Source organism: Leishmania panamensis (assembly GCF_000755165.1).
Source record: "Leishmania panamensis strain MHOM/PA/94/PSC-1 chromosome 25 sequence".
Lineage (NCBI taxonomy): Eukaryota > Euglenozoa > Kinetoplastea > Trypanosomatida > Trypanosomatidae > Leishmania > Leishmania panamensis.
The window spans coordinates 620,998-634,682 of NC_025871.1; the positions used below are offsets into that span (position 1 = coordinate 620,998).

At 60.2% G+C, this 13,685-nt stretch overlaps 2 protein-coding genes across 2 annotated transcripts, besides 1 other annotated feature; both read right to left on the minus strand.

Moving 5' to 3' along the window:
- Positions 1-643: 643 nt before the first annotated feature.
- Positions 644-3,217, minus strand: LPMP_251620 (protein kinase, putative; the record flags this gene model as incomplete). Its single annotated transcript, XM_010701430.1, has 1 exon — positions 644-3,217. One exon carries the CDS (start codon positions 3,215-3,217, stop codon positions 644-646), a length of 2,574 nt encoding a protein of 857 aa, XP_010699732.1.
- Positions 3,218-4,631: 1,414 nt separating this feature from the next.
- On the minus strand, positions 4,632-11,408 carry LPMP_251630 (hypothetical protein; the record flags this gene model as incomplete). The annotated part of the gene is made up of 1 exon (XM_010701431.1): positions 4,632-11,408. One exon carries the CDS (start codon positions 11,406-11,408, stop codon positions 4,632-4,634), a length of 6,777 nt encoding a protein of 2,258 aa, XP_010699733.1.
- A 1,590-nt stretch (positions 11,409-12,998) lies between these two features.
- Positions 12,999-13,553: a repeat region.
- Between the last annotated feature and the right edge of the window lie 132 nt (positions 13,554-13,685).

The window sequence follows — 13,685 nt, forward strand, 5'->3', positions numbered from 1 at the left end:
TTCCCTCTTCTACCTCTCACCACCACCTCGAGTCGTCTTCTCGGAAGTTGTCTTCTCTACCACGCCGCACACAAACGCCGACACACACACACACACACACACACACACGCATGCAGTCGCCAGGAGCACTAGCTGCTAACATAAGCTTCAGCGGGTAGCATACCGCCATCAAGCAGCCATTCCCCTCTATACACCAAGTCAAGGAAGAGACAGAAAGACATGGCAACTACAAAAATGCGCACTCACTTCACATCTGCATGACGAGTCTAATCCAGTGGACCACACACAGAGAGGCGCGCAGGCAGACCGAGACAGCGTGAGAGAGCGGACAGCGGGATGCTGCAGTGATGGTGTTTTTGGAAATGGGGGAGGGAGGCGTCTAACGACACAAGACAGGCAGGACCCACAGAGGCACACAAATCCCAGACTGCGCCCCCGAGTGTGCAGCCCCCCCTGTCTTTCCGTTGCCGCGGGCGTACCGCGCCTTTTACCATCATGAAGCGTGCGCGTACGCCCCCGTATAGGCCTGCGCTTAGGAACGCTGAAGAGAGAGGGAGACGCAGTCAGCGAAGACGAAGAGGAGTTTCCAACCGAGACGACAAAGGACACACCCACACAGAGGCGCGCGCGAGGGACATTGACTCTACATATTCCGGAAGAAGGGATGCTGCATGGCTTCCCCTGCTGTAATGCGCTTGAAGGGGTGGTACTGAAGCATGCGCCGCGTCAGGTCCAGCAAGTCTGGCAGCGGGGCTAGGATCTCGTCCAGGGTTGGTTTCTGAGTCACATAGTCGATGTCCCCCGGCAGTGTCTCTTCGAGAGGCTCCAGGTCATCTTCCTCTGTCTTTCCGCTCGCCGCCGGTGCAAAGCGCTGGTTTTTTGCCTGCTCATTCACCATACTCTTCGACACAGGCCACTTGAGGTCGAAGTCGCGGTTGTTCGGCTGGAGGGTGAAGTAGTGGCGAAAGGTGCGCATGTCGCATGCAAAGACGCTGCGCAGGTTTGTCGCCGTCCCACCGCGGATGCCCTCCTTATCGTGGAAGCTACCAATGACGTGCTGCATCATGGCCAGGTGCTCCATCGTGTGGTTCGGCATGAAGAGACACTCGCCTGTGAGCAGTTCTGGAATCATACATCCCAAGGAGAAGATATCCGCTGAGGTGTTCCAGCCAAAGCCCAGCAGTACCTCAGGGCTGCGATAGTGAGAGGTTTGGATTGGGTTGTAACTGACAGGGATGTGCCCGTAGCCTGGGATGAGGCTGTGATCGCGGAAGGTGGAGAGAAACTGTGCTGCACCGAGGTCGACAACACGCACGCTGTTCATCACCGGCATCGGCACCCTCACATAGTGCGCCAGTGTTAAATCGCCCTTTTGGGCTAGGGTGGCGTCGGCGGGCACGGTGCCTAGGTCCGTTGACGACATGGGTGTCGCCCCCGCGCTCATGACACGCGTCCCTTCCAGCGGCGAAGCTTTGAGCCCCTCACCCTCCGCAGCTGCGCCGGTGGCGGCGAATGTGCTGCGGTTTAACGACGGTGGAGGTGAGGAGGGGGTGAAGGTCATCTGCTCATGTCGGTGTGCCCGCTGCTCGAGCGAAGAGCTGTGGAGCTTGCAGTCGTCGTTTGACCGCTTCTTGGTCTCGGTGACGAAAGGCACTCTGTTGGCAGCGCCGTAGCCGCCGCGACGGACATAGTGACTGTAGTAGATGTCGAGGTCGACGGAGAGCACGTTGGAGGACTCAAAGAGAACATTTTCCGGCTTCAGGTCCGTGTGCACGACTCCGCGGCAGTGGATGAACTGCAGGAAGGTCAGCACCTGATACAGTACTGCCTTGAGGAGCGGGAGAGGGAGGCCGCGGTAGTACACGCGCCGTCGCTGCTGCTGCGGTTGCTGCTGTGGGAGTGGCGGCAGTGGTTGCTGTACGTCTGCGCTGGTGGCCATATCTATGGTAGCTGCGGTAGCAAGCTGTGGTGGCCTCGTGGTGAAGGCGCCACCACTGCCGGTACTTTTTCTCGGCTGCGCCTCCGTACGCAGCCGCTTGCGCCGGGACGCGCGCGTCACCTCCTTGCTCTTCTGCCGGATGGTGTTCAGCACGTTTAGCAGCGTCGGCCCCATCACAGGAAAGACAATGGCCGGGTGAACCGGGTGTGCAACGTACCCCATGGGCACGAGGAAGCGACCCTGATCGGCAAAGTACTGCTGCTTGATGCCACAAGTGGAGGCGGTGAACATGACAACGGAGCGGACGGAGATGTACGGCGATGAGGCCGTCGCGTCGTGGCAGTGGCCAGCAGCGGCCTCCTCCGGCGTGACCGAGGGCGGGTCGACGCAGATGGAGTTGAGAATGGTGAACTCGTCCCAGCACGCCTCGATGTACTCCTCCTTGTCCCGGAACACCTTCAGCGCCACCCGTGCCGGGACATCGCCAGAGATTTGAGTAGCCAGCGCCGGCGAGGACGGTGGCGCGGTACCGAGCACCACCTTCGAGAAGGTCCCCTTGCCAAGGGTGCGCTCGTACAGGTAGGTGTCGTAGAGCACAAAATGCTTTTCGCAGTGCGGGGGGCCACTGACGCTGCCTCTCTGCGAGGAGGTCCGTGGCACTGTCGAGGAGACTTCCACCACGCGCATGAACGGCGTCGCATCGCGGCGGAACTTCTCCGCGTAGGCCTCCGTGAACATCGGGTACTTCTTCGTTACATCCTCAGCGTGGTTGCGTGGGTCCTTCTCGTTGGTATCGTCCTCCACGTCCTCGTCGCTGTAGGAGGACGAGGCCGATGACGACGACGATGGCGCCGTATGTCGCAGCGGCGGAGGCGGGGTGGGCCAATTGCTGTGGCTGCTCGCACGTGATCGACTTGTGTAGGAGGAGCTTTGCGTGAACTCTGCGGAGTGCGTTGAGGCGAGTTGTATTGTGTCATCAGCAGGGCCGTACAGCCGGCGAGCCTGCACATCTTCGTCAACCTTGTCGCCGCCCTGCGACACCGGGGTCACGTAGTGGGAGCTGCGCTCTGTCACTACGGCGTTGGTGAGAGTGGAATCAACATAGAGCGTCTGCATCATCACGGTAGTGGTAGTGGCGCTGCCCTCAGCGCTGCTGCCTTGCCCATCATGGGGGATGTGATGGTGCAGCAGCTGCTGCGCGTGTGGACTTCCCTCGTCACGGTCCTCACTGGGGCCGCGGTGACGCTTGAGGGGGCTGGTCAGATTGTTCTGAAACATTGCGGAGAGGGGGAGGGGGGGAGGGAGGGAGGGGAGAGGAAAACAAAGGCGTGTTGTTGCGGCTAATGCACCGTCTCACAAAGTTGGCCCAGGGGCGCTCTTTTTTCCGTTTTTTTTTGGGAGTGCTGCTGCGTCAGATGCCGTGGGCTGAAGACGTTGTCCACTTACGCTGACGCAATACAGAGAGAGAGAGAGGCACACGCACACGCACACGCACACGCACGCGCAAGCACAGGCATCCATCCACAATAATATAACGACCCCCCCCCCCACACACACACGCAGAGAGAGGCCGAGGCGTGGCTGCACCTCCTCCCCCTCTTCGCTCTCTGAGCGCGGGCAGTGATGATCGGACGCCTCTCGAGTGCTGCACAGCGCCTCCTCCGTTTGTCTTGTCACTTCTTCTCGCTCTCCTCCTTCGCTCTTCCGCTTTGCTTTCTGGTGCTGCTGTGTTGGTGTAGATATGCTTGAGCGTGGGGTGGGTGGGGTGGGCAAAGCAATCGACAGCGGACGCTTGGCTGCGATGTGACGAGGGACAAACAAGGAAGGGGAAAAGTAAAGAGAGAGCAGACGGGTTAGCACATGCACTCGTATGTGTGTGTGTGTGTGTGGTAACAACAGCAAAAATGAGAACAAGTACAACGCAAAACTGGAGGGGGAGGAAGGGAGCGGTGGAGAGTTCCTCCGACAGGGTTCGTGTGCGCGCGGTTGATTGTGCGTAGGTATGTATATGGGTTGAAATCGGTGTAGCTGCAGCTGTCGATGCGCTCTTGTATCGGTAATGCATGCTTATGGGGAGTTCAACAAACAAGGAGAGAAGGGAGGAGGGGAGGAAGAGGGCAAATATATGAGTTGCCGGAAGGTGAATCGGGTGTTAGGGAAGGGCTGCGGATGAGAGACCTCATTGCACGTGCGCACCCGGAGACATCCCTACGCACGCCAAGACGTGCCTACGGGTCTTTTCGCCACACACATCCACAGAGGTGTATAGCTCCCCTGCTCGAGTACTCCACTGAAGCCGGCGCCTCACGGGCAACTCAATCTGCGGCTGTCATCATCCTCGACTCCTCTTTTTCCAAGGCCTGTTTGTCCCCTCCCGTGGTCATTGCGGGTGGGTGGGAAAGAGTTGGGCTTGTTCTTTAGCACGAGAGCTGAACACGTAGATTGACACTCACTCCTCAACACCTGTACAGACACCACACACGCGAGACACCACCATCACCACAGTGGAACAGCAACTGCGGCAGAGAACACAAAGACCCAGACATACACGCACAGCCCGCTACGCGTTGTATCCACGTACAGTGTCATACACCACTTCCAGGAGACACACACACACACAGACACACACTCACACGCGCGGCATTCCCGCTAAGCAAAATTGCTCTGTCCATTCAGCTGCACTGCCGCGCATTCATGTTGGTGGCGTCGTTGCTGATGCTTCCGCTGCTCCCGATGACGTGGGGGACGAAGACGACGGGGAGGGTGGGGGAATGCCTCCAACAACGCCAGAGGTAAAGCTAGGAGGGGAAGCCGCTGCAGTACCAGCAGCGGAGGGTTGCGATAGCGGGTTATATACCGAGGCCTCTAAACTGAAGTGTTCTGATCCCTGGGAGTGCCTTAGTGTCGCAGGCGCGTCTCTCTCTGCCGGAGAAGCCCACGCCTCCGGATCGTCGACACCAGCTGCGCTCATCAGCACTTCGGTGTCGTCACTCATGCCAGCGGCACCCGCTAAGTCAACATTGTTCGAGTGCAGTTGCTGCAGCGGAGACATGAGGTCAACCTGCATCTTGATGCCGGCTACGCAGGGAGAGTCTGAGTCCTCACACGTCGCAGGCTCTGCTGTGTACTTGTCACTGACCACCTCGCCAATATCGAGGGTGAGGGCGACCTCCGTTGCACGGCGCTCGAACGCTACTGCGGGGAGGTGCAGAGGGCTGCTCGGCTCCAGGGGATCGTCACAGGGCTGTTGCGTGGGTGATGGAGCCGAGAACGAGCTTTCCTGTGCGCTGAAGGAGGTCGTAAGCACCGGCCGCGCGACGCTGCACGCCTTTCGCGACGTTGCCGAGACCCGATCGGTCGCCCGGGAGTCGCCAACACTGCCAGGCTCCGCGACCCCTCCGCCGCTCGTCGTCACAGAGTTGTCTGTTGCAGGTGACAGCGCTGCCGCTGGCATCAGTAACGTGCTCCAGGAGGAGCTGATCAAAGGGGCTGGGGCGCTGGTGGTTGACATAGATGTGGTAAAGGAGCGGTTGGACGTGTAGTAGGCCGCCCTAGAGGTGCCTTCTTCCGCCATCTTGACGGTGGGGCGGTAAACGTACTGCAACGCATAAGGGTCGGACGGGTTGCTGAGTCTCGCTCTCTGGAGTTCCGTCTCGAAGTTCTCTAGCTGGCGGAAGAATTTGCGGATGGGGTCATGAGTGTGCGTCGCCATAGCCGCCGTGGTGGAAGAGTCGCTCACGGTCGCATCAGGAGCAGCAGCAGGTGCCGCTTTCTGCACCGTCGCACCAGCACTAACCCCTACATCGGGCTGTGTAGCGGCTTGGACCTCGACCACAATGACGCGCGTGAGGGCGGGCGCGGTGCGCGGCATCACCTGGCTGACCGTGGGGCCGCCGGCAGGGCCCAGAGGGGCGAGCTGATGCACCAGCTCCGCTGCCCGGGTGCCGTGGCGCTCGATCAGCGTCATCACACTTCTATGCGCTGCAGCCGCCAGATGCCCCTGCAGGCGTCGCTGGCGTCCGCACCGTTCCGCGCTGCTGCATTCGACTGCTTCGTCGTCAGAGCGCTCGTGCTCAGATAGCTGCTGGCCTGAGGGCAACACGTGTGCCGTAGTTCTGGGCTCTGCAGACGGCGTCTTGCGACTCAGCAAGGCGCGAATGAGAGACGGAAGTGTCATACCTGTGAACATGAGCGGCTGCACGGTGGTGGCAGCGTTACCGCCCTGAGGCGGTGGCGGTGGACCTACCGTGCCTCGCACCTCGTCAGCGCCGCCGTCGTCGTCCGCTTTTTTCCCAGTGGTGCTGTGCAGATAGCAGATGGGGGTCGCACTGAGAGAGATGCCCTGAAAGTCCACCACTCCAGGACGCAACGCGAGCGCTGTAAACTTCACCTCGTACTCGTCGCTCGGCATTAGCAAGAATGTGTGCATCGTCTTGCCCACAAACAGTACCGGCACATCGGAGCTGCTTACTGTTGCTGCTGCCGGATGAAAGAGTGGTGGTGGCGTGGCAGGGCTGGCGGGCTGGTTGCCCCTCGTACCTCCATCGCGAACGCTCTCCGGATAGGACAGAGAGCGGTGCGGCACTGAGGGCGGCAGCGCCTCGGCAGTCACGAGCAGCGGCACCGGCGCCAGCGATAGGCAGCGCAGCGTCACCGGCACTGGGGCAGCAACAGTCTTGTTCGAGCCTTGACCCTTCGAGACTTGTACGACTCGCGGTACGTGGACGTGTGACACCAAGGCTCCCTGCCAGGGCTTGAGGCTGGCGTAGCGCACCAACATCGCCTCACAAAGCTCCTGCTGGGTTTGCTCGACTGACACTCCAGCCCTGACGGCACTGAGGGCGGGATGGAGCGACGCTGCTGACTCCTGCTCCGCCTGCCGCCGCTGCTGCTGCGCCAGTGTCTGGTACACGTGCTCGATGGGGTCCACAAAGAGAAACGCTTGGCCTTCTCGCAGTCCCAGACCACCACCACCACCATTATGCCTCTCGCGGCCGTCGACGCTGCCGTCCTCTTCGCGCACCCACGCCACGGCGATGGCAAGTGGGGTGTACTGCTCTATCGCTCCCCCGCAGAGACGCCTCTCCTCGTCCACCTCGTCGCATTGGCGCTGCTTTGCGGTCTTCGGTGCTTCCTGTTGCCCAGCCTTGTCGGCGTAGAATGCCAAGCCGCCGCCGGCCTCGGCCGTGGACGGGCGTGCGCCGACGCGGCCCGGTCCGAGGCACGAGGTCTGGAGAAAGAAAAGATTGCGCTCCGACTGGGATATGGACGTGCCGAGGTGATTCGAAACGGCCTTTGCCCCTTCTTGCGACGGAAATGCGCTTTCCAGCGCCATGCACGTCGTGTCGCTGTACGGGCACTGCACCCCGGTGGTGCTGGTGGTGGTGGTGGCGGCGTCGTCGTCGCTCAGGAGTATGCGCCGCTCCGTCGTGTTTTCCTCCCCTGCGGCGGCGCGCGGCTGTCGCTTTACCAGAAGAGGTAGTGTCAGTGAGTCTCCGTGAGAGAGCAGACAGTGCATGGCGCGGTCTGCAAACAGCTCCTCGGTACCCTTGCACTCCACACCCCAGCGCGGGCTGTGCACGACCAGCACACGAGCAATGCGCACTGGCGCGTACGAGAGGCCTCTGGAGTGGGTGTGCCGCGGCGATGGTGGGTTTCCGCTGCTTGATACTGGCACCGCCTGCACGACATCAGTGGCGCTCGTCGGCGTGATGGGGGTAGGCTCGCCGCCCTTGGAAATGATTGCGGTCACGAGAGTAGCGGAAATAGGGGTACGTGCCGCGGTCGGGCTAATGTTCTTTACTGTCAGCACCACAGCTGTTTGCAGTGATGCGTTGGCTGGCGGAAGCACTGTCGAATGCATTGCCACTACTGGCTGGACTTCGCACCGGCGCAGCAACCGATGTAGGCGTACCATGATGGTCGGCCCACTCGCAGCACTGAGGGCAACAACAGGAGCGGTCGGGGTGTGGAACTGCCGGTGCAACGGTGAAGTGGGCGACACCATCGCTGTCGACGATGGTGACCCTGTCGGCGGGGTAATACTGGATGTTTCAACCCCCGGGACGCTCGCGGAGCCGGGAAGCGACATCTCTGGCACCGGCAGGGGCTCGGGAAGGTAGGCGAGAAGGAGAAAAAAGTAATTTGGGGTGTTCTGCCGCGCCGTATCGCCGCGACGATGTTGCGGGCGTATGGTGACGGCGAAAGTGCGAGTCTCTTGCGCCTTCAGGTGCTCCGCCAGCACCAACGGGGCCTCTCGCTTGAGGTTCTGCAGCCGGCCAAATTCCTCGATGTACATGAGATGTGATGCCGCGGGGCTGCGTTGCAGAACCACATGCGCCGCATCCTGCTGCGCGCTGGTGTTCTGCACGATGAGGTTGGTGTGAAAATACTCACCGTCGTACAGGTGTTCGGGAAGCGGGGGTCGGAAGGTGGCAGTGACACACGCCTTCGATGACGTCACGCTCACTTGAATGTTCTCCGGGGCATCGAGCGAGGGCATTGGGTGCTCGATTGCGTACTCATACAGGCTCTCCGGGCATCCAGGCCGGCTTTCCCGCGTGGCAAAGTAGTAGTACCCTTCCTGACCCAGCAAAGACCAGGACAGGCCAATGATGGCGTACTCGCCCTCCGACACAAGATCGAAAGGGAGGGAGACACGCTGGCGCGCGCCGGCCTCCAGGCGCACCGCCTGTGTCATCGAGCTTTTCCACAGCTGCTCGGGTGACGCGTAGTCGAGGTAGAGCAGCGTCAACTCTGTTACCTCAATCGAGCAGCCGACGGTATTTTCCATGACGAAGTTCAATACGAGCGGCTCGGCCTTCGCGATAGTGTAGTGCCGCGACAACTGTGCGGTGCTGCCTGACGTGGTCCCCGCCACAGCAAGCACGTCATCGTCCTGGTGCGCCCCTGCTTCCCGCGACACCGCCGGCAGCTGTGGCGACAAGGCCCCACCATGTGCGCGGACTGCCGCGTTGCGCTGGTGGCTATTGTAGGTAGTGTGCCTGCACCCATCGTGGGTGCTCTGGCCGCTCTGGCTTTGTCGTCTATGGGCCGCGCCGTGGTTTCTATCTTTGCTCCCTCCCTGGAAGGCTGGGAAGCGGTAGCGCGGGTGAGCCCTCAGCACCGTCTCTGTGTAGCTCTTCTTTAGATGTTTCTCCATGCTGCGCCACTCCGTCTCTGCTGTTGTCTCGCTCATCTTGTGTGCCGCGTCGTCCGTCAGCGCGTCGGTGCTGTAGTAGTTGCGGTCAACGTGAAACGAGTCGCGCAGAATGCGAGGCATCGGCATGTGCGGGCACAAAGTGTAGCCCATGCTGGAGAGCACGCGCTTCTGTTGTGCCCAGAAGTCCTCAAACGCCTGCTGTGCAGTGGCAGGGTTGCGATACAACGACGTTCCTTGCGCGATGGCGGCGCTTCTCAAGGCAATCCCGCGCACATCCTGGCCCAGCTGCGTGTAGAGCTGGCCAACGGTCAGGTAGAGGTGCTCGGTGAGTGTTTTCCACGTCTCCTGCGGGTCAATCACGCGGAGAAGCTCCAGCACACGCAGGTAGCAACGAAGCGCCTGCTCGAGTGAGTTGTCGGCGCGGTACAGGGCGCCTGCCTGCTGTAGCCGCTGCGCAAACTGGCGCAGGCTCATGTACACAGGGTAGTCTCTTGGGATTGATAGCGTCACCGCCAACCCAGCTGAAAAAGGCGGGTTCGTGAAGGCTGCGATGCCGGCCATCATGTCGTTCACAACGCCGCTCAGCAGGTTTTGCCGCCGCAGGATGCCGCTCCGCTGCAGGTGCATCAGGATTGCATGGCACCGATCCAGCATGGGCGGGGTACGCACTCGGCTGCTCTCGTAGAGGAGAAAGGCGATGCGAGTCGCGTAGGTTTGCGTTCCAGCTGCCAAGTAGTCGTTCCACGCCACCTCCCACCGGTTTGTCTGCGAGCTCACCCGCTGGGTCGCAGACGTCACACCGGTGTACCACGGTGTCAGGCTCTGCGTCGCCAGCTTGCCCTGCAGGAGCTGTGCGACGCCAATGCCCTCTTGGCACGCCGCGATGAGGGCCCTGTTGTACGGCCGCAACGTCAGTGTCTCGAGCAGCTCCTCGATGCACATGCGGTAGTACGAGACAGCACCTTTCAGGTCGTGCAACGCCAGCGAGAGATCGCCGCAGTGCCGCATCTGCATCTCCAACGAGTGCGCTACGTACTTTGGGAGCGCGGGCGAGTCAAAGCCGTTCGGCTTGTTGACAACTTCGGCAGTGCGAGGTCGGACCTCGTCCTTGCCCTTAAACCACGCCGCCATCTTCCCCAGCGTCGTTGTGCGCCGATCCTGCACGGAAACGTCGAGCATGCTCAGCCGCCGCTCCACAAACCTGAAGAGAGACTGGGAGAGGTAGTAGGCCATGACGTTGTGCACCTCAGTTACGTCCTCGGGACTCATGTAGCACCCGGTGATGATGGCGGTGTTCGAGTTCGGCCAGGTACCGCAGGTGCCGTGCAGCGTGCGGAACGAAAGAGCCGGGGGGCCCGAGGGGAGGGACGATGCGGCGGCGGATGCCTGATGGAGTGCCTGCGCAGACGGCACGTCCATCACCGCCGGTGAGGCCTCGATCCACATGGAGGGGTCGAGGTTCTTTACGGTGCGTGGGTCGACAACCGAGTTTACCTTGACGAGGGCGCAGTAGTTCACCCCGTAGAGCTGTTGCACAGCCGTCAGGATCTGTCGTGCGGTGCTCAGCGACGGACTCAGCGGTGACGTGTTGTCGTGCAGGATGAGATAGTACTGGTGGAGCTCTGTGTCCATGCCAGGGAGGCTGGCACACAGCTCTTGGATGCGCCGTGCCTGCGCACGGAAGACCTGGAAGATGCCCTCGACGCCCCCGGCCTCGGTTGTGGAAGCTGCGAAGAGAACCCCGATGGGGTAGTCGATGGTGTCAAAGGAGCTGCATCGCACGAGACTGTGGAAGTCGCGGATGAAAGAGCGGTGCCACGTGGGGCAGGCGCGCTCCAGCAGCGTCGGCACCGCTGCTGGTCCGCCGATTATCGTCGATGGCTCGAAGGACGACGACGTTGTGGACGGTTGGGTCGGCCGGACTGGTCGAGGCAGCGATCCGTTGTGGCGACTGCGATTCTTCTCGACAATCTCTGCCAGTGCCGCATCCAGCTGCTCCCCATAGGCAAGGTCGATCGCCGCCGCGTTCCGCAGTAGGCGTCGAGTGTGCCGTGTCACCTGGGACAGCGCAACGTCAGGCACACACTCGGTGCGCATCAGGCGAACACCAAACTGGTTGCACACGATCGTATCACTGCGGTCCCTGACACGGGCACTGAGCGGCCCTCCCCTGTACACGCTGTGCAGGCGTAGCAGGTGAATGAGATCCATACCATTACGGGCACAAATTGCATCTGCCGCAGGACTGCCTTCCACAACGACAACAGGGCGTGCATACCGCTGTTCCACCCACTCTTCTAGGCTCATGGTAGAGATGTATAGATCGAGAGACCAACTATGGAGCTGGTGGCCTACATACACACCACACACATGCCGTAACACCGAGCAAGTCAGAACCCGGAGGACCACAAGAATACCGATAGGAAGATGAAGGTGTACGCGGTAGGTGTGACTGTGGGTGTGATGGGAAGAGGTAGTGAGCTGATGAGAGAGAATGATCAAGGTGAGCGTGTGTGTTTACGTGTGTTCAGAGTAGTAGTAGAGAGAGGTTGTTGCTGAGTTAGAGAAGCGATGAAAACTACAAGACGGACGCACAAGCAAAGAAGAAGAGTCGGCCCAAGGAGACTAGCAAGACTGACCGTGAGGGAGAGAGGGGGGGAGGTGGTGGTGGCGGAAGCACCTCGACAGAACACAAAGAACGTAGGATGTTGTGCGTTATGAACCCAATGCCTGCGCATGTGCGCAACAGCAGCAACCACGACGACGTCAATGAATTCCACTATCACCGCATGCGTGTTTGGGTATGTGTGTTGGGGCACGCGAGGGCGAAGACGACAAAGCGCTTTATTTTATCGAGGAGTAGTAGAGAGAGAGAGCGACGACAGTGAGCGGAATAACAGATGAGAGGTAGGTTAGATAGGGAGTGTGAAGACCAGTTGTGATGGGAGTGGGGAAGAGTGGTTAGGCTCCAGCTCCGTCTGCATTCCCTCATACCCATACACACCAGGTAGAGGTAGACGAGGAATGGAGAATCGAGAGAGCGGCAAATACACTGGAGTCCAGCCACGCTCGCTTCTCTCCCCCCTCTCTCTCCCCCTCTGCGTCACCATTCCATGCGCTGTTACCATGCGGCACACGCAAAACAGAACAGTGACTGCCACACACGTGCACTGCCCCCCCCCCCCGGTGTAGCACGAAGAAACGCGCATCTGACATGTGCGTTTGCCCACGCACAGACGCACGCACAACCCTCAAGCCACTATTTATACTTCTTCTATTTCTCTCGATTTGTTCGTTGGGCAAGGTACACCACCTTCGCAGTGTGTGTGTGTGTGTCTGCGTATGCTCACAAGACAGGAAGAGAGATAAGAGGAGTGGGGGAGAGATAACCGGGTAGCGTAAAGTGAGGGAAAGAAGCCACCCACTAAAGCCAAACGACAGTCAGCCGCAGCGACAATCGAACTCAACACGGACGACACCCCCCACACACACCCACACACGCACATGCGAGGAAAGAAGCTAATAAACTAGAGAGAGAGAGGAAGCAGCAGCAGATCAAAACTGCTATACGGACAGTACCACACAAGAGTACACATAATATAGTTGCGCAGCCACGCCCACACCCACATCCACACACCCACACAACCCTCTCTATACACAGGGAGAGTGGCGTGTAGTTCTACACTGGAAACTACATAACGGAAGCAAAGAGAGGCGAACGGAGAGACGAGGCCACGGTATGAGAGGAGAGAGGGCGACGCACAAACACCCCGTAAGGTGAGATGAGTGGATGAGCTGGGTACTGGTGATGGAGGAAGGAGAGGTCTTACCAGTAAAGATGTACGTTAGTGGGTTGGTGTTGTGAAGAGACAGCGGTCTTCGATTTACTTGTCTCGGCGTGTGTCCTCTCTGCCACACCATAGGCTCAACGCCACTCCGCCCCACCCAGGCCTGCCAAACAGGCCCATCCCGTCCGGCGAAGCAGCGCTAGACACGCGTGACAGCAGTGCGCCGACCCAGTCACCCGAGCATGGCCCCGGTCCCCAACTCTGCCCACCCACCCCCGTCTTGCAGGTTGTGTCACAGCCGGTACACCATTCTGCCAGCCGCCACCTCGTGCACCCCAGCAGTAGGCAGTGAGGGCCAAAGGAGATGCGTTCGAGCTACGCTGACACTCTGCCCACCAAGTGGGCGGCACAGACGTCTTCCCTGCCGCAGGTCGCTCCAACGCAGCGACCATCCACGACCTGACCGCCGATGTGAGGGGCGATACATCGCTCTGACGCCTCCCCCACATTGTCGGCTCTTGACCCTGTCAGCATCAGAGGGTGGCTTGGCGTTGGCAGGGATGGAGAGGGGGGGGAGTTGCCTGGCCTCGCCACGAAGAGCGTGTGTGTGTGTGGGGGTGGGAGGTGCTGGGCCCTGCGATGTCACACACTGAGGTGTGCTCTCCTGCCATCAGAATAACACACACACACACACCTATAAAGATAAATAAAGGTGTTGGATGAAGGATTTGAGTGTGTGAGGGGAAGACGGCCTGTGCGCGAGAGAGCGAGAGGAAGGTGGTGTAGCGAGGAGAGC